General features: G+C 42.5%; 1 protein-coding gene across 1 annotated transcript in view; it reads right to left on the reverse strand.

The window, feature by feature from the left end:
- The window catches only part of CDH23 (cadherin related 23), a 512,093-nt gene that overhangs the window by 195,513 nt on the left and 293,039 nt on the right, over positions 1-23,541 (reverse strand). The window contains exon 9 of the mRNA XM_084845647.1: positions 18,460-18,538. Coding sequence (XP_084701773.1) covers positions 18,460-18,538 — 79 coding nt within the window. The remainder of the gene's footprint in view (positions 1-18,459; positions 18,539-23,541) is intronic.

Raw genomic sequence — 23,541 nt, forward strand, 5'->3', positions numbered from 1 at the left:
TCATCACCCCCAGCCTGCATGGACAATCATCAGGAATGCTAGGAGTTGTGATCCAAAATATCTGGAGCGCACCAGGCAGGGGAAGGCTAAGATAGACAATATTATTATACTTATTAGACAATATTATTTATTTGTATAGATCCTATCACAGTCACTCATACCGTTTGTTGAATGGGCACTGATATTGAACATTGTCCCGAAATAACAGAACATTAATGCAATGTTAGCTATGTAGGTCCGTGATGCAAATGTTACAGTTGAAGATGAACTGTTTATATGATTCCCCCTCCCCCAACTGTTGAGTGGATAATTGAATAGAAAGGCACCTCCTGAGCCTGGTGACCTTCCAAGCCCAGAACCCTGGCGCAGTTGCCTGCCCTTAATCCTTCTGTCCCTCCCTTCCTCCCTGACAGCATTGCACTCTCCCTAAAAGACCAGGCTCACCACTTGGGGTGTGTGAAGATCTGGGTTTGCTGACAGATTCACAGTTGGTATCTATAGCACAAAGAATCTTCAGTCCACTTTGGCTTGTGCATCTGCTCTGCCCCATCCAGGAAAGAGATTATTTTGCCACAGTTATCCATGTTCTAGAATAGGAGTGGGCAGAAAGATGTTTTGGACTTAACTCCCAGCATTCCTGACCACTGGCCATGCTAGCAGGGGCTTCTAGGAACTGAAGCCCAAAATATTTGGAGCTCTACCTTCTGCCCATCCCTGTTCTAGAACTTCTAGAGTTCTTACTGCAATACTTCATACCTGGGGCTGCCTTTGAAATCTGTTTGGAAACTTTAAGTTCTCCATTTTTATATGCCTACTCCCTGGCTGTCAGCTCCATTACAAGTTAGTAGACAAAAACAACTGTTGTAACACACCCCTCATGTTTTATGGTTCTCACACTCCACTGGCATGGCAATGGCCATCTAAATTTAAACTCCTCCCTTTATGGTTATTAATAATAGCCTGACTGCCCAACCCTGTTCCCAATGTCTTTCCATCACTTGTTGCACCTTGGAAGCTGCCAGGACATCAATCTCTCTTAGCCTGGAGAACTCCCTTAAATGAAAAATCTTATCTGGAACAGGTCATGTTATATAACAAGTCACTAGCTTTGCCTGTGAAATGAAAGATGATGAGGTAGAGTCCCCAGGACAGAAGCTATCTCCATAAATCTGCCAAAAAAGGGAGCTGTGGATTACTTTAGTGGATTAATTACCTGTCCTTCAAACAAAGCCCTGACCTCAATGGGTGAACATCACCAACCTTCCAACCCAGCCTGTTTGTGAACACAAAATGAGGGATTATTTCCTATGCAGCAGTGTGAAAGGAGGCCTTTTGCTCATTGCACTCCACTTGACCAGAAGAGGTTCAGGAAAACTAACAAGTGATCCTCAGACATTCAGCATTATTCAGTAGTGATGCAGCCTGCTAAGAAAGTCCAGCCTGGAAGCTGCAGCTGGTGCAGAATGCCTTAGCTAGTTTGCTGAGCTGGGCAACCTATCGGCAGCATATTAACCCTGTGCTGAAGGAACTGCACTGGCTGCCTATTTGCTACTGGGTAAGATTTAAGATTTAATTGGTTTCTAGCATATAAAGCCCTAAACAAGTTGGGACAGCCCACTATGTGGAATAAAATTCCCCCTGAGATTAGACATGTACCAACACCTTTTATTTTTAGGTGCATGTTGAAGACATGTCTGTTTATGCAAGCCATCCCTGTATAGTTCAGTCTACCATCTTATGGATAGATACAATATATGTATTGGTTTTTATATTTTTGTGTGTTTATTATTTGTATACACCACTTTGAAAACTGTAGATGCAAGCAGTTTATAAATGCACATAAATAATCTTTCTGACCTCTTCATGGATCACTGCCTTGTTGTGGCAAAGGGGCTTGCGTAACTCAGTGAAGCCATAAGCTATGCCGTGCAGGGCCACCCAAGACGGACAGGTCATGGCAGAGAGTTCTGACAAAATGTGGTCCACTGGAGAAGGAAATGGCAACCCACTCCAGTATTCTTGCCAAGAAAACCCCATGGAACGTATCACAAGGCTAAAAGAGATGAGGCCGGAAGATGAGCCCCTCAGGTCGGAAGGTGTCCAATATACTACTGCGGAAAAGCAGAGGGAATTTCCAAGTAGCGCCAGAAAGAGTGAAGTGGCTGGGCCAAAGCCGAAAGGACACTCAGCTGTGGATGTGTCTGGTGGTGAAAAGAAAATCCGATGCTGTAAAGAACAATATTGTTTAGGAACCTGGAATGTAAGGTCAATGAATCAAGGTAAGCTGGAGGTGGTCAAACATGAAATGGCAAGATTGAACATCGACATCTTGGGAATCAGCGAACTAAAATGGACAGGCCTTGGGTGAATTTAAGTCAGGTGACCATTATATCTACTACTGTGGGCAAGAATCCCTTAGAAGAAATGGAGTAGCACTCATAGTCAATAAAAGGGTGGGAAAAACAGTACTGGGGTACAATCTCAAAAATGATAGAATGATCTCAGTACGAATCCAAGACAAACCATTCAACATCACAGTAATTCAAGTCTATGCCCCAACCACTGTGGCCGAAGAAGCTGAGGTTGATCGGTTCTATGAAGACCTACAACACCTTCTAGAACTAACACCAAATAAAGATGTCCTCTTCATCATAGGGGATTGGAATGCTAAAGTAGGAAGTCAAGAAATCACTGGGATAACAGGCAAGCATGGCCTTGGTGTACAAACTGAAGCAGGACAAAGGCTAATAGAGTTTTGCGCCAAGAGAACATGCTGATCATAGCAAACACTCTTTTCCAACAGCACAAGAGGCGACTCTACACATGGACATCACCAGATGGTGAATATCGAAATCAGATTGATTATGTCCTTTGCAACCAAAGATGGAGAAGCTGTATACACTCACTCAGTAAAAACAAGACCTGGAGCTGACTGTGGCTCAGATCATGAGCTGCTTCTTGCAAAATTTCGGCTTAAATTGAAGAACGTAGGGAAAACCACTAAACCATTCAGGTATGATCTAAATCATATCCCTTATGAATATACAGTGGAGGTGAGGAATAGATTTAAGGGATTAGACCTGATAGACAGAGTGCCTGAGGAACTATGGACAGAGGTCTGTAACATTGTTCAGGAGGCAGCAACTAGGGATGGATGAAAGGGACTTACCTTGTTCCGCAGCTTGCTTTGCGGTGGGGGGGAGGTGCTTCGGTTCTCCCCCCGAAGTTCAGGCGAGGGGGGGAGGCACCCCACCTCGCCCAGCCAAAATTCAGGCCGGGGGGGAGGCGCCCCATCCCTCGCCACCGAAATTCAGGCCGGGGAGGAATGCCCCGTCTACCCGGCTGTGAAAAAAAAAGTAAAGTAAAAAAAAAAATCACACCCGTGAAAGGCTACGTAACGATTTACGTAGCCTATCATGGCTAGATTTCCAAAGTCAGCTGTGATAGGCTATGTAAATCGTCACGTAGCCTATCACGGGTGACTTTGGGGGGGAAAAAAAAAGCGCCAACGCAAATTTGCGTTTGCGTTCCTTAGTTTGGCACGTCTAGTCTATGTAAAGATTTATGTAGACTACGGCGAAAATAAGGAAATGCTATTTGTAGCATTTGCGTGTGTGCTTTTTCCCCCCCCCCCCAAAGTCACCCATGATAGGCAAGTGATGATTTACGTAGCCTATCACGGCTGACTTTGGAAATCTAGCCGTGATAGGCTACGTAAATCGTTACGTAGCCTATCACTGGTGTGTGTGTGTGCGTGTGTGTGTTTTTACTTTTAAGCGTTGCCCTTATTTTCGCCGTAGTCTACGTAAACATTTACGTAGACTACAGCGACCAAATAAGGAACGGGAATGGCGGCTCCCTATTGGGGCCGCCATTATCCGTACGCGCTTTTTTTAAAGTCACCCGTGATAGGCTACGTGATGATTGACGTAGCCTATCACGGCTGACTTTGCAAATCTAGCCGTGATAGGCTACGTGAATCGTCACGTAGCCTATCAGGGGGCTTTTTTTTTTCTTTGATTGCAATGGCGGCGGCGGCAGCCGGTTGAAAGACCGGCTGCCGCTCCCGCCCCGCTCGAACACCCGCCGAACCGCCGGCCGGACCCGCCACCGGGAGGGACATTTGGTGAAGGTAAGTCCTGTCCCGGGGGGGGGGGGTGCGGGGTGCGGGGGGGGTTCGGAGGATTTCTCCCCGAAACTTGTTCGGGGGGCTGAACACGTTGGCGCTCGGCCCCCCGAGGTTTCGGGGAGAAATTCTCCGCCAACCCTAATAATCAAACCTATGGTTTTCCCAGTAGTAACGTATGGCTGTGAGAGCTGGAAGGGGAAGATATATCCAGCTGAATGCAGAGTTCCAGAGAATAGCAAGGAGAGTCAAGAAGGCCTTCTTAAATGAACAATGCAAAGAAATTGAGGAAAACAATAGAATGGGAAAGACTAGAGATCTTTTCAAGAAAATCAGAGATATCAAGGGAATGTTTTGTGCAAAGATGGGCATGATAAAGGACAAAGAAGGCAGGGACCTAACAGAAGCAGATGAGATTAAGAAGAGGTAGAAAGAATACACAGAAGAACTATACAGGAAAGATCTGAATGTCCCTGATAGCCAGGAGAGTGCAGTCACTGAACTTGAGCCGGACATCCTAGAGAGTGAAGTCAAGTGGGCCTTAGGAAGCATTATGAACAACAAGGCTAGCAGAGATGACAGTATTCCAGCTGAGCTATTTAAAATATTTTAAAATTTAAAAGATAAGGAAGGCTGAGTGCCAAAGAATTCATGCGTTCGAACTGTGGTGCTGGAGAAGACTCTTACGAGTCCCCTGGACTGCAAGGAGGTCAAATCAATCAATCCTAAAGGAAATCAACCCTGACTGCTCATTGGAAGGACAGATACTGAAGCTGAAGCTCAAATATTTTGGCCACCTAATGCAGAGAGAAAACTCTCTGGAAAAGACCCTGATGTTGGGAAAGATTGAAGGCAAAAGGAGAAGGGGACGGCAGAGGATGAAGTGGCTAGATAGCATCACCGTTGCAATGAATATGAACTTGAGCACACTCCGGGAGAGAGCAGAGGACAGGAAGGCCTGGCATGCTATGGTCCATAGGGTCACGAAGAGTTGGACATGACTTAACGACTGAACAAGCAAGTAATCTTTCTGACTTCTTTTGTCCCTGGGGACATTTAGTTTGCTATTTGTTAATTAATTTGGACACTGCACAATTTGATAATTTAGTGCACCAAATAAATTATTACAAGCAGGTAAATATCAGCCATTTCCAGCAGAGTCTAGCTTGTACCGGGGCACAGAATTCCTGCTAATGGCTTCCATCAGACATCAAAACTGAAGAAACACTTACAGCACAATCCTATACATGTCTACTCAGAAATAAGTCCCATTGAATTACACCAAAGGAAGTGTGTATAGAATTGCTGCCTTAAGCTTCAAAGTCATTTCTCCCTATACCACACTTACAGTGTGATGCTATACATATCTACTCAGAAGTAAGTCCCACTGAGTTCAGTGCGGCTTTCTCCAAAGGAGATATGTATAGGATTGCAGCCTTAATCTTCAAAGTCATTCCTCCCTATACCACCTAACCCCACCCCTCTCCCTTAATACACCTTGAGAAATTTCAATAGTCTTAACAAATCGCTTTAGGATTCTCTAAACATTCCCCAGATGTATTACCTGAAAAGGAAGGAACCTCTGAATTCTCATCAAATGTTGGTTTAGGTGAAATTCAGTGGCAACCTGGGAACGGGCAGAAATCCTGCTGAGAAATTTAACTGGGTTTATTGTAACTCCTTTAGCTTCACTTAAAATTCCCCAGATGTTTCAGCTGAGTAGGAGGCCTGGAATTTACTTTGACTCCTCTTTAGGTGAAATTTCAGGGGCAATTCTACTCAGCCAGGCTGAGAGTTTTTTTTTCTAGAAATGCGGACCTTCAGCCATGTCAACCCAAGAAAGGAAAATATATGTGAGTTGATAAGACAATGTGATTGCACACTAGATATCTTTGTAACTGAATCACTTGAGCTTGACCTTAGTCTTTTCTTGAAGTGGTTATGCTTCATCTTCTAGTTTTATTGTTCTTCTGTCAGGTGAAAACCTTGTATTTGTAGAAGGGTTGTATATATAACTGTTTCTGCAGTATGTTCTGAAGCAACAATATAAGCCACATCTGATCCAAAATTTGTATCTCAAAAAAGGACAGTGTTGTCCTAAAATATTTTTTCTTCACCTACCCCCATATTGTGACAATAAATATCTAATTAATTAAACTAAAAGATTCCATCATCATCTTTACTTTTCACTGAACATTCAGTTTGCTTTTTAATACTAAATTTAGCTCCAACAATGGAAAAAGGCCATAATAGTTATTTTCATCCTTGTTTAGTTAATTCCTAATCAAATTCACCAGCTAGCTTCCATATGTTAGACAGCATTCATGCACATTTTGCAAATTGTCCAGCCCAAGCAGAAAACTTACTCACTGACCTTTATTGTAATAATAGGGGATAATGACAAACTAATTATATATTACAGGATTGACAATGACAACAGGAGTGCAACTTGCCTTCGGTACATGGATTACTGGGAGTTTTCATTAACTAAATAGTTACCATTTAGAACATACACATGCTGCAATTACTTATAATGGGGTGATCAACTTGTGGCCTTCCAGTCATTTGGCCTACAACTCATCAGCCCTAGCCAGCCTAGCCAATGGTGAGGGGTGACCGGAGTTTATTTTTATTTCACATTCTGTGTGTGTAATTGTTGCCTTCCCTTGTTTTTCTCTTCCCTCCCCCCACCCCGCCCCAAACTTCCTTTTAATATTTGGACATTTGCCTGCATTGTTTTAAAAAATACTGCTGCCAGGTTTTCCCCATTCTATACTTGTGCTCTTGATTTTTTTGGGGGGGGGTACCTAAATGCAAGCCTTTACATTCATCTCTGCTAAATTTCTCCAGCCCATCAAGATCCTTTTGAATCTGGATTCTGTCTTCTCTTGTGTTGGCTACCCCTCCTAGGTTTGTGTTGTCTGCAGATTTGATAAGCAAACCCTCCACACCCTCATCCAGGTCATTTATAAACATGTTGAGCAGCACTGGGCCGAGGACAGAGCCCTGCAAGCAATCCACTAGGAACCTTCCTCCAGGCGCATGTAGAGTCATGAATCTAAGTACAGTAAACCCACTGTTGATCCACCTAAAAATAGTATCATCCAACACAAATTTTACTATCTTTTTGACAAGGATATCATGAAAGATGTTGTCAGACTCTTTGCAGAAATCAAGTGGGGCTGTTCACACAATACACTAACTCACACTCAGTGGTTGAGTGTGGGTTGTTGTTGAACTGTGGGTTGTTTGTCGAACCATGTGTTAGCATGTTGTCTGTACCCAGGACATTTTCCACAGGGTGGCTTGTTAACTATGCAGCATGGCTTGTTAACCACTCTGAACAACCCAACAACAAACCATGGGTTCTCAAGGTGACTTGTTCAAGAAAAAGAACATACTGAGTGTGGGTTAGCATGTTGTGCCAACCCAGTCGCTATGTCCATGATCCCATGATCCACTAAACAAGTAACTCTGTTGAAAAAAGCAGATAAGGTTGGTCTGGCATAACTTATTCCTGAAAACCCTGTGTTGGTCCCTACTGATCAATGTACTGTATTTTCTTGGATCCACCTTCCTCTTTTCAAAGATGGGAATAACATTTGCTTGTCTTCAGTCTTCCAGCACTCCACTGTTTTCCCAGAATTCTCAAAGATTGGAGACAGTGGCTCTGAAACAACATTCACAAGCAGGCCCACCAGCCAGAGCTCCACCCCAAATTGTGAAAAAAGCAGTTTGGAAAAGAGAAAAAAAGCAGCCACAATACAGTAATCTCAGTCAAGTGATCCAGCAGCCTAAGCAGAGAACCCCAAAGCCTAAATGAGATAAAAGAGAGAGAGAGAGAGAGTGGGAGGAAGGGAGAGAGAAACCTTCAAACCAGTGCCGGCTCCAGGCTTTTTCAGGTCCCTGGGCAAGATACCCTCAGTGGGCCCTCTCCCACATGGAGTCTATCTTCTCACTGCGATTGTCACTTGCTGCTGTTGCTCCTCCTCCTCTCTCTCATCATTGCTGCCACATGCTTGCCTGAAAGGCAGAGAGAGCCAGGGAGCAAGCAGGCAGTGGCATCTCCTTCTCCTTCTCACCACCACCATTGTCTGGGCTACAGCAAGAGGCAGGTGGACAAGCAGATTGCGACGGTGAAGAGGAAGAGCAACTCCAGGGGCTCTTGCCAGTGGTCCCCTGCTGGGGCGTGTGCCCTCAGCAGGTGCCCAACCATGTCTTCCCCTGATGCTGGCCTACAAACAAAACCTTTTTTCTTTCTTTTTGAAACTGCTTTTAAAGAAAACTTGCTGGGGGATCGGCTGACTCAGCCTGCTGCTGTGATTTGTTTGCATTTCAAACAAGCCACAAAGTCAGCTCAAAAACCACAAATTAGAGCAGTCCTAGCATTCCTGTTTGCTCACCCTAGTTGCTTACTCCCAGGAAACAGAGAGTTTTGCTCCAGAGCCCACCTGCTCTGATCACCCCCAGCTGTGGAATGTTACACCTTTGTTTCTCTCCAGATATTTAGGCCCTGCTATTTCTCTTATGTATCATTCCTCTGGAACAGAGGCATGGAAACCTGCCACCTTATGCTGCAGCATGCTCTGCCCACACATCCAGGATCAAGTCAAGTTTCATTTCTTCCATGTTCATATTGTATTATTTACATATTTGTTAGCTAGTTTTGCAGTGCTGCAGGAAAGGCAACTGTGACTTCCCACCGGTCATATTTGTCCCATGAATGGCCTTCTGACACCACAGTCACAGCTCATTCCTATGTTGTGAAATCTGGCTTATCAAGAGGGGTTCCCCTCTATGAATTGGGGCATCTTGACACCAGTCTAAAATCCTGCATTTAAAACGGGGCTTTCTGCTTCCATTTTAAATGCAGGATCACAACTGACTCCCTTTACACATGCTTCCCTTCCTCCCTCCCCTTCCCTTCCTCCCTCCTTCTCCCCATAGCTGAGTCTTCCATTATCTTTCATTAATCTCGCTCCTCTTCTTGCCGCTTTAACTCTTTTCACAGAGGAAACTGAAGCAGAACACAACGGGGTAATTTGATAGCTCATTATCTGCGATCTATTTAAAAACAGAACAAAGGGCATTTAGTGCAGGAGGGTCATGGCAGGGTCACGGTGTTATGTAAAGAGCCCACAAACTTCCATGAAGGAGCAATCTCAATTGCAGGATAAAAGCTCCATGTGAAGGAGCCCTAGAAGTCCAAGTGTGTCCATACTGACAATAACCTTGCCGCCACCAACACACTATCTGAATGTGTGTCTTTATATAAGAACATTTTGCAAAATCTATTGTGCAACGCTCAGGAGAGCATAGGGGTCTTTGAATGTCCACTGAACTCTGGGATACCAAACTACAGCCTTCTGGGGGAAGAATGAACATAAAAGTTTATTCAAGGGGTCTGGTAGCACCTCTTTTCTGGCTGCACAAGAGTGCAAAATGACAGACCCCCACCGCCACCCCAGCAGAAAGTCAACATGCTGTATATCACAATGGCGAATAACTAAGTTCATCACATGCCAAAATCAGATGCTCAAACTGCACATGGCCAAGCATGCCATTTGAAATCTCCCACTTTCTAGAGGGATGCTATGTTATTAAAAGCAGATGCATTAATGTTAGTTTCAAGCAGATGTTTAAATTGTAGTTTCAGCTTGTAGACACAAACTAAAAAGAATGCAAAACTGCTTAATCACTTGTGGCTTTGACGTATTCTGCATGATTTTTTTCTGATGATAGGTAGCCTTCCCAACACAATAGACCCAGGGGCTGTAATTAAGTTATTGATGTATGTGAGCAAATGCAATCATGTTTATTATAAGTGTGAGACTGACTCTTACTCTGCATACACACACAAGTCTCCAGAGGTTGGTTCAGCCTATTTCTGCAATAGCACTATAGGATAATGGGTGGTGTGAGGAAATCTGGACTATTACATTGGGCAGATCAAAGACAGTACTGATAAATGGAGCTGTTATAACCATTTCAGAATATGGAAAATGTATAATTTGGGGATGTATGAGTCTTAGGTTTAGGGTTTCTGTCTTTTTCCCCACAAAGTATGGTTCAGCTTGTTGTTTTTCCTGTTGTTTTATGCTGAAGTCCACCAAGAGTCTACCATCTAAATTCTTGAAAGTCTTAGCTTCATTTTGTTTAATAAACATTTAAAAACTAACTCTAGTGATGTGTTTGAAACAAACAAACAAACAAACAAACAAAGGTAGAAGAACTGGTGCAGGGACTCTCAAATATACAGGAGCCCCGATGAAGTGGCTTTTGTGGATACTTACATTTGCTGGAGAAAGGCTTCCATGTAAACTCCAATGCCAGAGACAACTCTGCATATTATGCATCCCATAATATGCACAAAAATGTTCCCAACAATGAATGAATGGAGAAGTATTGGCTTATGTGAGTTTTCAATTTGCACACAGGAATTATGATGCAAAATTCAAAAACTTTCAAAACCAGATTGGGCAAAGTTGCTATTTTTTTAGGAGGGAAAAAATCTGCCACTCCATAGGTGAGATTTTCTTTTCTGTCTGATCTGCTGTCAAACATTGGATGTCAACAGAGCAGTATGACCTTTGTTAGGCTATCAGGGAACAGGTTTCAAGAAAGGTGCATGCAGCATAGCTCTGATCGCCCTATACATTTTTTGCATCAGTAAAACATTTTTCAAGCTCAGATATAATTACTGAGAGTGCTTCTGGGCAGACAGCCCCCAGTGCTAGCAATCAAAATACATTGTGCAGCTAGCTATTCAGTTTTTTCCTCCTCAACATATTTTTTGTGGAAAGAAAAAGACAGGAGAACCAGTGGGAAACAAAACACAAGAAGGTTACAAGTGGATTTATTAGAAACGAAATAAATAAATAAATGGGAAAAGACAACGTTTGGATCTACCATAGAATTCCGTGAATGAGGCAGTGCAATTGCACAATAAAAGCCTCATCTGTAAGCACACTGATGCTGGTTTAAAGAAAAAACTTCAAAAGCAGAACCTAGCCTGTGTGGAGAAAGGGAAACACTGACGATATTGTCGGACGCACATAGCAGATCAGAACTTTACAGATGGCTGGATGTTGTGAAAAGACAAAGTGATGCTGAAAACAAAAGACTGCCCCTTATGTTTGCCAAGAAATGTTCCACAGCTCTAACTCTACCCTTACAGCTTCTACCCTGGGGCATTTGAATTGTGGGTAGTAGTGGTAAAGAAGAAACTGCAGGTTTATTGCCAAGCTATCTAACTCTAACTGGGACTGTTTCAGGGAATAAAATGGGTATAGCTACCCATAAATCAGGGCAGGCCCTACCATTAGTCAGAGTGAGGCAATCGCCTCAGGTGGCAGATGCTGGAGGTAGCAGCAAGATGCTGGAGGAGAGGGCTGTGTGCCATGCAGCGCCCCCTAAGCTGCCTTCAGGTGCAATGGAGGATGTTGTCCCATCCCTAGTATTGAAGTAAGATTCAACTGCCAGTCCAATAGGCTTTTGTACATGGAATGGGAGGGGGTGCCATCTTATTCTTCACCTCAGGCAGCAAAATGTCTTGGGACAGCCCTGCCATAAATCCTGTCGTGTTGTCCATATTAAGACTATTGACAGTGCTGGTGGGAGAGTTCCTTCCCAAAACATACCAGAAAGAAGGCTGAAGAAGCAAACAACAAGTATAAAATCTACGAGCAAATCAGCTACATCAGGGGTAGGCAATGTGGTGCCTGTGGGCAACCATGTACCCTAGACACCATTCTTGACAACCACCAAGGTGCCCTACACCGCCCACTTTTTTTTTCAATTAACACATTTTCTTACTGGCAGCTGGGATTGTTGTGAAATAGGTTTTTGCTGGTGCTGAAAACTGTGGGTTCAAAGGAGCTCCTAATGTTTTGGGGCTCAGCCACTACCTCTGCCTTGTACTCAGTCTTTTGGGCAGGTTTCTTGTCCTTTGCCATGCCTCCCATGGCAGCCATTTTGTAGTGGTGACCAGGACAGTTTCTCAAACTGCCAAATGTGACCACAGCCCCCAAAGTTTGTCTACCACTGAAATACAGGATACTTGCAAAATTCAAGCTGATTGTAACTGCAACAAAAAAGGCAAAAGAAACTGCAGCAATAAAAAAGACCTTTTTAGAAACACGAGTTATAACAAAAGCAAGTTTCAAGAGAGCTCAGCAAGAAAACCATTGGGGAGAACTAAATTCACTAAGATGTACACTGAGCAATTCTATATATAATGCAATTTCAGAAAATTATAGTGTAATCCTAAGCATGTTTATTCATAAGTAAGTCCCTCAAAGTTTAGTGGTATTCAGGAGTCTCAGCCTCCAAAAAGTCATAAGAACATAAGAAGAGCCCTGCTGGATCAGAGCAAAGTCCTTTCTAGTCCAGCATTCTGTTTGTACAGTGGCCAAGCAGATGCCTATGGGAAGCCCACAACAGGAAATAAATGCAATACCACCCTCCCACTCATGTTCCCTAGCAAATGGAATACACAGGCATACTCCCTCTGATACTGAAGGTACCTCTGATACTGAAGGCCTTCTCTGTAGTGGCACCCACCCTTTGGAACGCTCCCATCCCATGTGTGATTAGAGAGGCAGAAATGGTGGCAAGTTTTAACTGCCTCTTGAAAACAACCTATTCACACAGGCTTTCCCTGACCTGTGAGGCAATCTTGTTACCACCCTATTTTATCATTATGATGTTGTAATGTTTTTAAATGGTCTTGATGTTTTTAATTATTTATTTTTTTATCTTGTTTCTATATTGTTATATTGTATTTTAATATGAACTGCTTAGGGATTTGAATATATTCAGTGGTATAAAAGTATTATAAATAAATAAACAGCTAGCAGGGGTAGACAGTTTTGGGCCTGGTGGCACATTTGACAACTGGAGAAACTGTCCTGGGAACCCCATACAAAATGGCTGCCATGGAAGGTGTAGCTTGTCCCAAAGGACAAGTAATTTGCCCCAAAGGCTGGGCACAAGGCAGAGATGGAGTTGAGTGGAGGCTGGTGGCTCCGATTTTGGTGGGGCTGTAATTCTATTCTGGGTTTCAGAACCAGCCATAACTCCAAATGAGCTATCCAAGGTGCTGAACGTATTTTGGGGTTGGGGAAAGCTTTCTTAAAGCAACAAAGTGACTTTCAATCTGTAAAGAATGCTAAAAATGCTTATTTTTCCATTTCCCACCAAATTTCTGTTTCCCCCCCAAAGGGGGGGGCCCATGGTCCCAAAATTTCTGGAAATTTTACATCTCTATGTTGTTGTTGTTTATTCGTGCAGTTGCTTCTGACTCTTCGTGACTTCATGGACCAGCCCACGCCAGAGCTTCCTGTCAGCCGTCGCCACCCCCAGCTCCCCCAAGGTCGAGTCCGTCACCTCCAGAATATCATCCATCCATCTTGCCCTTAGTCGGCCCCTCTTCCTTTTGCCTTCCACTTTCCCTAGCATCAGCATCTTCTCCAGGGTATCCTGTCTTCTCATGATGTGGCCAAAGTACTTCAGTTTTGCCTTTAATATCCTTCCCTCAAGTGAGCAGTCTGGCTTTATTTCCTGGAGAATGGACTGGTTTGATCTTCTTGCAGTCCAAGGCACTCTTAGAATTTTCCTCCAGCACCACAGTTCAAAAGCATCTATCTTCCTTCGCTCAGCCTTCCTTATGGTCCAGCTCTCGCAGCCATAGGTTACAATGGGGAATACCATTGCTTTCACTATGCGGACCTTTGTTGTCAGTGTGATGTCTCTGCTTTTAACTATTTTATCAAGATTTGCCATTGCTCTCCTCCCAAGAAGTAAACATCTTCTGATTTCCTGGCTGCAGTCAACGTCTGCAGTAATCTTTGCACCTAGAAAGACAAACTCTGTCACTGCCTCCACGTTTTCTCCCTCTATTTGCCAGTTATCAATCAAGCTGGTTGCCATAATCTTGGGTTTTTTGAGGTTTAACTGCAACCCAGCTTTTGCACTTTCTTCTTTCACCTTCGTCATGAGGTTCCTCAGCTCCTCCTCGCTTTCAGCCATCAAAGTGGTATCATCTGCATATCTGACATTGTTAATGTTTCTTCCAGCGATTTTAACTCCAGCCTTGGCTTCATCAAGCCCAGCACATCACATGATGTGTTCTGCGTACAGGTTGAATAGGTAGGGTGAGAGTATACAACCCTGCCATACTCCTTTCCCAATCTTAAACCAGTCCATTGTTCCGTGGTCTGTTCTTACTGTTGCTACTTGGTTGTTATACAGATTCCTCAGGAGGCAGACAAGATGACTTGGTATCCCCATACCACCAAGAACTTGCCACAATTTGTTATGATCCACACAATCAAAGACTTTAGAATAGTCAATAAAACAGAAATAGATGTTTTTCTGAAACTCCCTGGCTTTCTCCATTATCCAGCGGATATTGGCAATTTGGTCTCTAGTTCCTCTGCCTTTTCAAAACCCAGCTTGTACATCTGGCAATTCTTGTTCCATGAATTGCTGGAGTCTACCTTGCAAGATCTTGAGCATCACCTTACTGGCATGTGAAATAAGTGCCACTGTTCGATAGTTTGAACATTCTTTGCTGCTTCCCTTTTTTGGTATGGGAATATTACTTGATTGTTTCCAATCTGTTGGCCATTCTTGTGTTTTCCAAATTTGCTGGCATATGGCATGCATCACCTTGACAGCATCATCTTGCAAGATTTTAAACAGTTCAGCTGGGATACCGTCATCTCCTGCTGCCTTGTTATTAGCAATCCTTCTTAAGGCCCATTCAACCTCACTCTTCAGGATGTCTGGCTCTAGCTCACTGACCACACCGTCAAATCTATCCCCGATATTATTATCCTTCCTATACAGATTTTCTGTATATTCTTGCCACCTTTTCTTGCTCTCTTCTGCTTCTGTTAGGTCCTTGCCATCTTTGTTTTTGATCATACCCATTTTTGCCTGGAATTTACCTCCAATGTTTCTAATTTTCTGGAACAGGTCTCTTGTCCTTCCTATTCTGTTATCTTCTTCCGCTTCCGCGCATTGCTTGTTTAAAAATAATTCCTTATCTCTTCTGGCTAACCTCTGGAATTTTGCATTTAATTGGGCATATCTCTCCCTATCACTGTTGCCTTTTGCTTTCCTTCTTTCTTGGGCTGCTTCCAGTGTCTCAGCAGACAGCCATCTTGCCTTCTTGGTTTTCTTTTTCTTTGGGACGTTTTTTGTTGCTGCCTCCTGAACAATGTTGCGAACTTCTGTCCATAGTTCTTCCAGGACCCTATCTACTAAATCTAGTCCCTTAAATCTATTCCTCACCTCCACTGCATATTCATTAGGAATATTATATGTGCTGCATTTTATCTGTCCTGAATCTCTCATCATTCAGCTTCATTGGATGACCCCAGATTCTAGTAGTATGAATGAGGGAGAAAAACATCTCCCTATCCACTTTCTCCACAGTCCACATCATGCAAGAACTTCAGCTAGACTTCTCCTTCTATATGTTTATGTAGTGAGTTAGTTAGTGAGCAAAAAAGTGGACTTCACAGAATTCCTATATGCTGGTGGTAGACCTGTGTAATTTGGCCTAACCAGCAGCTTCATGGTTCAGTAAACAGGCCTTTTACACCAGGCCTTAAATGGTTCCAAGCAAGTACAGGGCCATATGTCAACAGCTGTACATTGCTCAGCCTTGCCCAATTACCTCATGAAGTGAAAGAGATAAGGGTGTGCTGTCTTGATTCTCACAGAAGAGCTGGAAGACTGAAATGTTGAGGCCCTAGTCTCAAAGAAGGGGTGATTGATTTCCCAGCCTGCAATGCTTTGAGCACCTCTGGGGGGGGTAACAGCCCACCTTCTCCTGGATATGTGTGTGCTGGCCTGTTAGCTCCTGATAGGGAAGAGAGGTGTTGCCTGTCAGCTCATGAGCTGGAGGTAGGCATCTATCAGAAAAGATTGAATCCACAGACGTTGCGCTTTGGTTTCACTCCAAAGGGCCATACACACACAGGCCAGCTTGGAGAAACCTGTGTTCCTAGGAATGGCTTCTGCATCTATCTTGGGGGCCCAGATAGACACTTCAGCTGTGACAGCTTCAGTGGCTGAGGGGAGGCACGAGCTTTTCTTGCATGTATATTCTGCATCTATTTTCTATCAGTGAACTGTCATCCTTTTGCACAAGAAGCTTTGCTTCATCTTGGTAATCAAAATAATCTACTTTGACTGGGCCCTGACAGAATCAGAACCCCAGATCAATACAGTTTACTAATTTTATCTTTAATAGTGCTTTCCACCAATGTATTCAGAATAGACATTAAGCTAACCAACCTGTAATTTCCTGGATCCCTTTTGGCATTACATTGGTCACTGTCCAGTTGTCTAGTACAGAGGCCAACCTTAGGGACATTTTACATATTTTTGTTAGAAGATCAACAATTTCACATTTGAGTTCTTCAAGAACTCTTAGTTGGACACCATCTGGAACCAGTGATTTGTTTGTTTGTCAATAAGGTCTAGAACTTCATATTTTGTCACCACATTTTGCCTCAGTTCCTCAGACTGAAAATATCAGTTCAGGCATGAGCATCTGACCTACATCTTCTGCAGTGAAGGCATGCAAAGAATTAATTTAGCTTCTGTGAAATCTCCTCATCCTCCTTTAGTACTCCTTTCACTGAAGGACAAATAATGGTATATCAATGTCAGTCATTTCTACAAATGAGCTTTGATCACAACTCCGTAATCAGCACCTGCTGACACTGAATGCAATCTGAAGTTTGTCTGATTGTGATAGTAATTTGGTCTCAGATCCAGTTTCTTGTAAACAGGTGACATGCTTGAGAGCCTTACCAATATACAAAACAAACTGAAATATGGAATTCAGATCTGAATTTGCAAATTCACATAACTCAAAATTGAAATTTTGTAGACTACATATATTTGGGACAACATGCTAGTCTCATTTTAATGTTATTCATTTTAAAACTTATATCCCATCTTTCTTCTTCAGACAACACTAAAATTCTATTAAATTCCTTTGTGTGCATCTGTGTTTTCCACAAATGTTCAGTTTTAATGCAGGCTTCTTGAATATGGAAGTTTTGTAGCTTGTATAACTAAGGACGCAATCCTATGCAGATAGGCAGCTGCCTCCAAACTCGGAGGTGACTGCCTATCCAGTGCAGGGCAGGAGACACATGGAGGGGATTGTTCTCTCCACGTTCCTCCTGCGCTGCATTTTCTGCTAGACAGGGAGCTGGGGAGGAGGCTGCCATATGACACATTGGATGTGTCGTACAAGCATTTCTGCCTTCCTTGCCCTGGCACCCCCCCGGCACGCCCCATTTTGGCCGCTCCACACTTCTCTTGCGAGCTCGGAGCCTGGGGCTTTTCTGTGCTGCCTGCGAGGCAGCATGGAAGTGAGGGGAGGTTGGTTCTCCAGCAACCGACCTCGGAGCACGGTCTCCAAGGTCTCTTCCCGGAAAACCAGATATCCTATAGCCGTCTAACTGCTGACTAGCCATAGGATTGCTCCCTCCATGAAATGTTACTCCAGGATTATTTATCAATCTGGAACCATGCCTTATTCATTATAGTACAGTAAAAAGAAAGTTGCACCCCCCCCCCCAATGTCCAAAACCATTAGGGTAAAATATTCAGACTTAACAAATCTAGACAGCGATAACAAACACATGCCAAATCATTACATCTTGATCCCTGAAGGTCAGTTCAAGCACAGATAAAAATTAAAATGTTTCAGTTATTTACAAATGGATCCCTGTTCTAACATTGTATTTGTTGAAACCTAATTCAGACAATATTACTGATGTCATATGGTGAATTCACTGATATTGTTAAGAATAAAGAGAGGGTGGGGAAAACAGGCAAAATGGGATTATTTTATTAGTAACTGGCTTCCATTCATTAATATCTGGAAATTATTTCCAAATCAGCTACTTAGTTTCAAGATGCTGTGAATTCCTCAAATAATTTTAGTTTTGTAATGGTTTGATATCTGCTCAGGTTTTCTTGTTTTTGTTTACTTATGTGTATGTTCTACCTAAATATTATTATTATTAATAATGATGATGAATAAAGAGACTCACAGAGCATTACAGAAAGGGATCCTAGACTGCAGAAGAGAAGGAGGATACCTTAGTACTGGCAAAAATGATAAGATTTATCAGCAGACATTATAAACTGGGGAGATACCCTTAACATTCTACTGTGAAGGTGCAGCACTTTATACCTTGGACAGTGTGCTTGAAAGCTTATTAGCAGGTCAGTTCTTCTCACTTCACTCCAGGCTGACATCAATCATTCTTGCTCTACAGGGACTCTTTATGACTCACCTGACACAATTGTGTATCCAATACCTCTGGGACGTCCTTTGTCCTGGTCAATTGCAGTTATCATACGCACAGTTGTACCCTGGGGACCACAAAGGAAGGAAAAGGGAGGATTTGAGTGTTCCAGCAACTGCTGAGTTTCCAGCGCACCACTTCCATACTGTTTATCATGCTTGCTGGGCATTTCCATACCTAGTTCCCTTACATTTCATTAGGTAATTTATAGTGTTTGTTCTCACACATGTGAAATATTTAGAATCTCTATGAAAAGACCCAGTAGCCAGCTTTGCAGCTTTAGAGAGAGAGGCGGACAGCCATCCACATTTTGAAATTGTTTAACTTACTTAATTGAAGGCTATTTGTGAGGTGCTCAAGGATTGTAAAAGACATCTTGTTGAATTTCCAGAACAAACTTTTTCAATACATCCTTTGGATATCTTTTAACTATTCAGGTCTTGCACTCCTACACACTTACACCAGCAAATCTGTAGCTTGACCTATTACCCTCAAGATGACACCAACAGTCCTGACCCATGTGGCAGCCATGTTCTTGTGGAAAAGTATGAGAGGGATTGGATGGTGATTTTCTAAAAGTGGGTGGATGTTCAGGGGGGATTCTGAAGAGAACACCAACACCATTTTCTTTGTCGCTTATCATGAGGTTAGTGAGCTGAAGCTGAAGTTAGGTCACCAAGGTGAATGTGGCTATTAGTGCTGGTGCTCTGCTTTTGACTTAGGTCACTTTCTCCTGGGAGCTGAATCAAAGAAATCTCAGACAGAGGTGATGGGAAGCAGGTGCATTTTTAAAATATATAAGCGTTTTTTTTTTTTTTTGCATTTTCCTGGAAAAACAGTACATTGCTTTATTTACTATGCAATTCCCATTCTACCAGTCAGTAACAACACATCAATAACTATTTACATAGCCAGTGTGGTGTAGTGGCGAGAGTGCTGGACTGGGAGTTGGGAGATCAGGGTTCTAGTCCCCACTCAGCCATGGAAGCTCACTGGGTGACTTTGGGCCAGTCACAAACTCTCAGCCCAACCTACCTCACAGGGTTGTTGTTGTGAGGATAAAATGGAGGAGGAGGAGGATTATGTACGCCAGCTTGCATTCCTTGGAGGAAAAAAAGGTGGGATATAAATGTAATAATAAAATAAAAAACAAAAAACTATTTACATACTTTGTGAAGAAACCATTTTCTACTGTTGCCAGTAATGTGAAACATGGAGATACTGATCTTCTCCCCACACCTAAAATTAATTTGTTTGTCCATCATTCTTTGAATGGGGCATCCTTGTCAACTAAGTGACACAGGTTTTCAAAGGCACTGTTTTGCTCCCACCACCTCCTGTCTCCACTGAAAAGCCACATTCCTTGGATAACAAAAAATATAACTGCAAGTGGAGTTCCTTACTTTGAAACAGCCACTCTTAATTCCTTGCTAAGGAGCAGGATATTGATTAAAATTTAAAAGGGCAAACAGAGGATGTGTTGAGAGGAAGAATTACGATTCCAACCCAGAACCTCTGTGTTACATTGTGGCATTCATTGCATACCACTACCTATGGTCTTCATTCATGTAACTAGGATCAGAATGAAACTTCAGAAAGGGACAAATAATGAATATGAAGCTTCAAATATACAATTCACTGGCTGAGTAAGACAGCTGTTTCTAAACCAATGCAGAAATCGTTTTAAGGAGCTGAGCCATGCACATAACACAAGGCTCTGTAGAGCTCATACACACACACGCACACATACACACACACCCTGTTCTGTGCCAAAAGGATATGAGTCACTTGCATCAAAAGCAGCTCTCGGCACGTAACAGGGAGGTTCTCTGTTCATTTTAGAACTGTGGACAAAGCCCTACCTACAAAGCAATGTGTGTGTGCAAAAGATTCCCCCGATATCCCCAGGTCAGAGTTGCTGAATCGGAGCCTTCTTTTCCCTTTAGCTTTTATGCTGAAAGATGTGAAGGCTATGAATTTTCTCCTGGGATCATGGTTACTCAACAAATGCCCATATTTACACACATAATAATAATTAATGTAGTGTGAAGACATTTATGACTTTAGGCTATTGTGCTTTCCTTTGTTTATTGAGACCCAGGGAAAACAGGCGTCCATTTTGCCCTCAGGAAAAAAAGTGTCAACAGTGGCATTTGTAGTCTAGTAAAACAGCAAGAGCACACATCTGCCTTGGTAGAAGCAAACCAACATTGCAATTTATCAGCTGGAAGCTGAAAGTCAGACAGAGTCACTTCACTTCTATCACTTATCCAAATGTCTTATTAGCCTGCCCTTTATAACTAATTTTAGGCAATCAGCTGTCTGTTTGGTTTTTTAAAAAAATTTTTTGGAACTATGCATTCGTAAGCAGGTACATCATTTCGAACTAGCTGCTTCTAATAAAGAAGGAGTACTGGCTCCAGGTCTTTAAGGGCCCTTGGGCAAGACACCCTCAACACCCCCCTCCCTCAGTGAGTCCACCTTCTCACCACCATTGTCACCAGCAGCTCTTGCTCCTCATCCTTTGTCTTATCATCGCTACCACTTGCTTGCTTGACAGGCAGAGACCCAGTGGGCAAGTAGGGCATAGCATCTACTGCTCCTCTTTCTCATCACCACTGTTGTCTGGGCCACAGGAAGAGACAGGTGAACAAGCAGATTGCAATGGTGAAGAGGAACAGGAACTCCAGGGGGCTGTCGTCAGTGGGCCCTGGATGAGGTGTGGATCCTCGGCAGGTGCTCAGCCATGCCTACCCTTGATGCTGGCTCTATAGAAAGGGATAAATATATCTAAACTCTTTTACTAAATTCAGCCATACTAGGAAAATATAACTTAGCTCAGTTATTTCTCATGTACAGGAAAGAATAGAAGGATAGCGGAAATCTTATTTTTTTTAATGGGCAATTATCTCTTTCCCCAAATTTCAAAACATTGGCTTTATACAACAGATTTTCATCACATCAGGGAAGTTTTAGCATCATTGATTGCCAGTCTTGGAGAAGACTATGGAATTCCAAAAACTGGGAGCATCATCTGCAACACTAGGGGAACTGGTCCACTTTAACATATTTTAACAAAATTTGCACTGTGTGATTTTAATAATAGAAATCTGCAAGATCTTCAGTTTTATAACAAATGGACATACAGCTTACTCAAAAATCCCTCTCTCTTTCTCTCCATTTATGTGTGTGCATGAAAGTGTGTACAGTTTTTTTAAAATTTTGTACAAGTAAACACCCATGCATGTACATGAGGGAATAAATATATTAAAAAGATGTTATTTTACCCATGTGAACACTTTTGATTATCTTTTAAGCATGCATCCCCATTAATAAATCTAATGCAAACTGGGAAGCCATGGTTACTGACTAGCAGCAACTTGCCACTCAGGATAATTTTTCTATTATGCTTTTATAAAGTGGAGGGTCAGTCTAGATGTGATAAGGCAGCCATGTGTCTGCTGCGTTCATACATTTGCTCTGTTGACATATAAAGCAGGGGGTGAGATGGACTCTTATTTTTTTATGTAAAACTGAGTGCATGGGTAAGGAAAATGAAGCCATCCCTGTTGCCCTGCTTTACCTTGCTGTGTTTTTCAGCTCCAAGCAGTTTTCTTCCAGCCCACCTCTGATACAGGAAGTTTATTTCAAGAAAATTTCTTGAAGCAACCATACACAGTAAATGGAGAGGCAAGGGCAGTGGAGGGGCAGGATTTAGCTCCTCTCACCCATAAGCTCTATTTCATTTTTTTAAAATACAGACACACATACTTTATGTACAAATGGGGCAGACATGTAAATAAAATGCATGTGCTGTCCTGTCATATCTAGTTTGCTCTAAGTCCCCAGCTAAAATGGGTCCCTGGCTGTGGTTTAATTATCTGATAGTTGTCTAGCATTGAAGGAGTGTCTGACCACATTTGTATGCTTGCTGCAAACACAGGAATAATGAAGCTTTCCATACTAGGGCAAGGACACTATATAACAATATAGTGTTCATATACAGGAATCCTTCTCTAATCACCTTATACCTCTGTATGTGCGTGCACTTGTCTGCCTTCCTCTAGGTATTGGTTCCAAGAAAGGAATGTCTCTTAAATTCAGAGGTTTTTTGAAGCCCTCGAATATGATTCAGCAGAAGCACCATCCTCATTAATCTAGGTCTGTATTGGAACAAATAACATCACCTTTTAAAGGCATTTCCATCCACACATAACACTAAACTAGTTGTTTTTGTTTTTGCATTTCCTGGGTCTGCAGTAAGAATGTAAAACCTATATTGCGTAAGCTACATCTGTGGTTTCAAAATGGTTTCTCTTTTGTCTTCTCTCCTACATTAACTTTCATACATTTCCAAGATAGTATTAGAAGACTCAAAGCATGATTTGTCAGTTTTTTAGGGGGGAAAGCTTAAGTAGTTGCACCTCTTCCCCAAGTAGAGTTCAGACTGATTTCCTTATTGAAATTTACGATTCATATTGGACTCCCTCAATGGTATGAATGCAAAAAATATTAAATATGTCATATATGCTGAAAATGCTTTGAGACATAGTTTCCCCTTGTATTCCAGGCATTTCAAAGGACACTTTACAGATGTATTCACATTAATCTGAAGAAATTAACTATAATCCTTAATACCTGACCTTTGAATAAAATACAGTGGCTACAACTGTGCTACTAACAGAAAGGAGAGTTTCTAAATCACCAGCAGTGATTATGTCTTCCAAGCCAGTAAATAAATACAGCTAAAGAGGCTATTACAGGTCACTAAATTTACCATCCCTCCTTAGTCTGGCAAGCTAGTTTATTCAGAATTAAACATAGCTCAAGAGCACAGTGCATCCATTAAACGTATAGAGGCTGATATTTAATCCCTGCCACCTCCAGTTTGAGCATCTAGAAATTCTAGGAGCCCTCTGCCTAAACACTTGGAGATCTGCTATTAGTTTACATAGAGAGCACAGGGGTAGATGGAACAATGGAAAATTATTTCAGTGGAAGGCAGCTCCTCATATATGCAGTATATAAACCATTTCCACAATCTTGTTCACCTTCTCAAAACAATTTAAT

The sequence above is a fragment of the Heloderma suspectum genome, chromosome 3, assembly GCF_057233095.1.
Source record: "Heloderma suspectum isolate Gila_16-S chromosome 3, 16-S_ref, whole genome shotgun sequence".
In the NCBI taxonomy this organism is placed as follows: Eukaryota; Metazoa; Chordata; class Lepidosauria; order Squamata; family Helodermatidae; genus Heloderma; species Heloderma suspectum.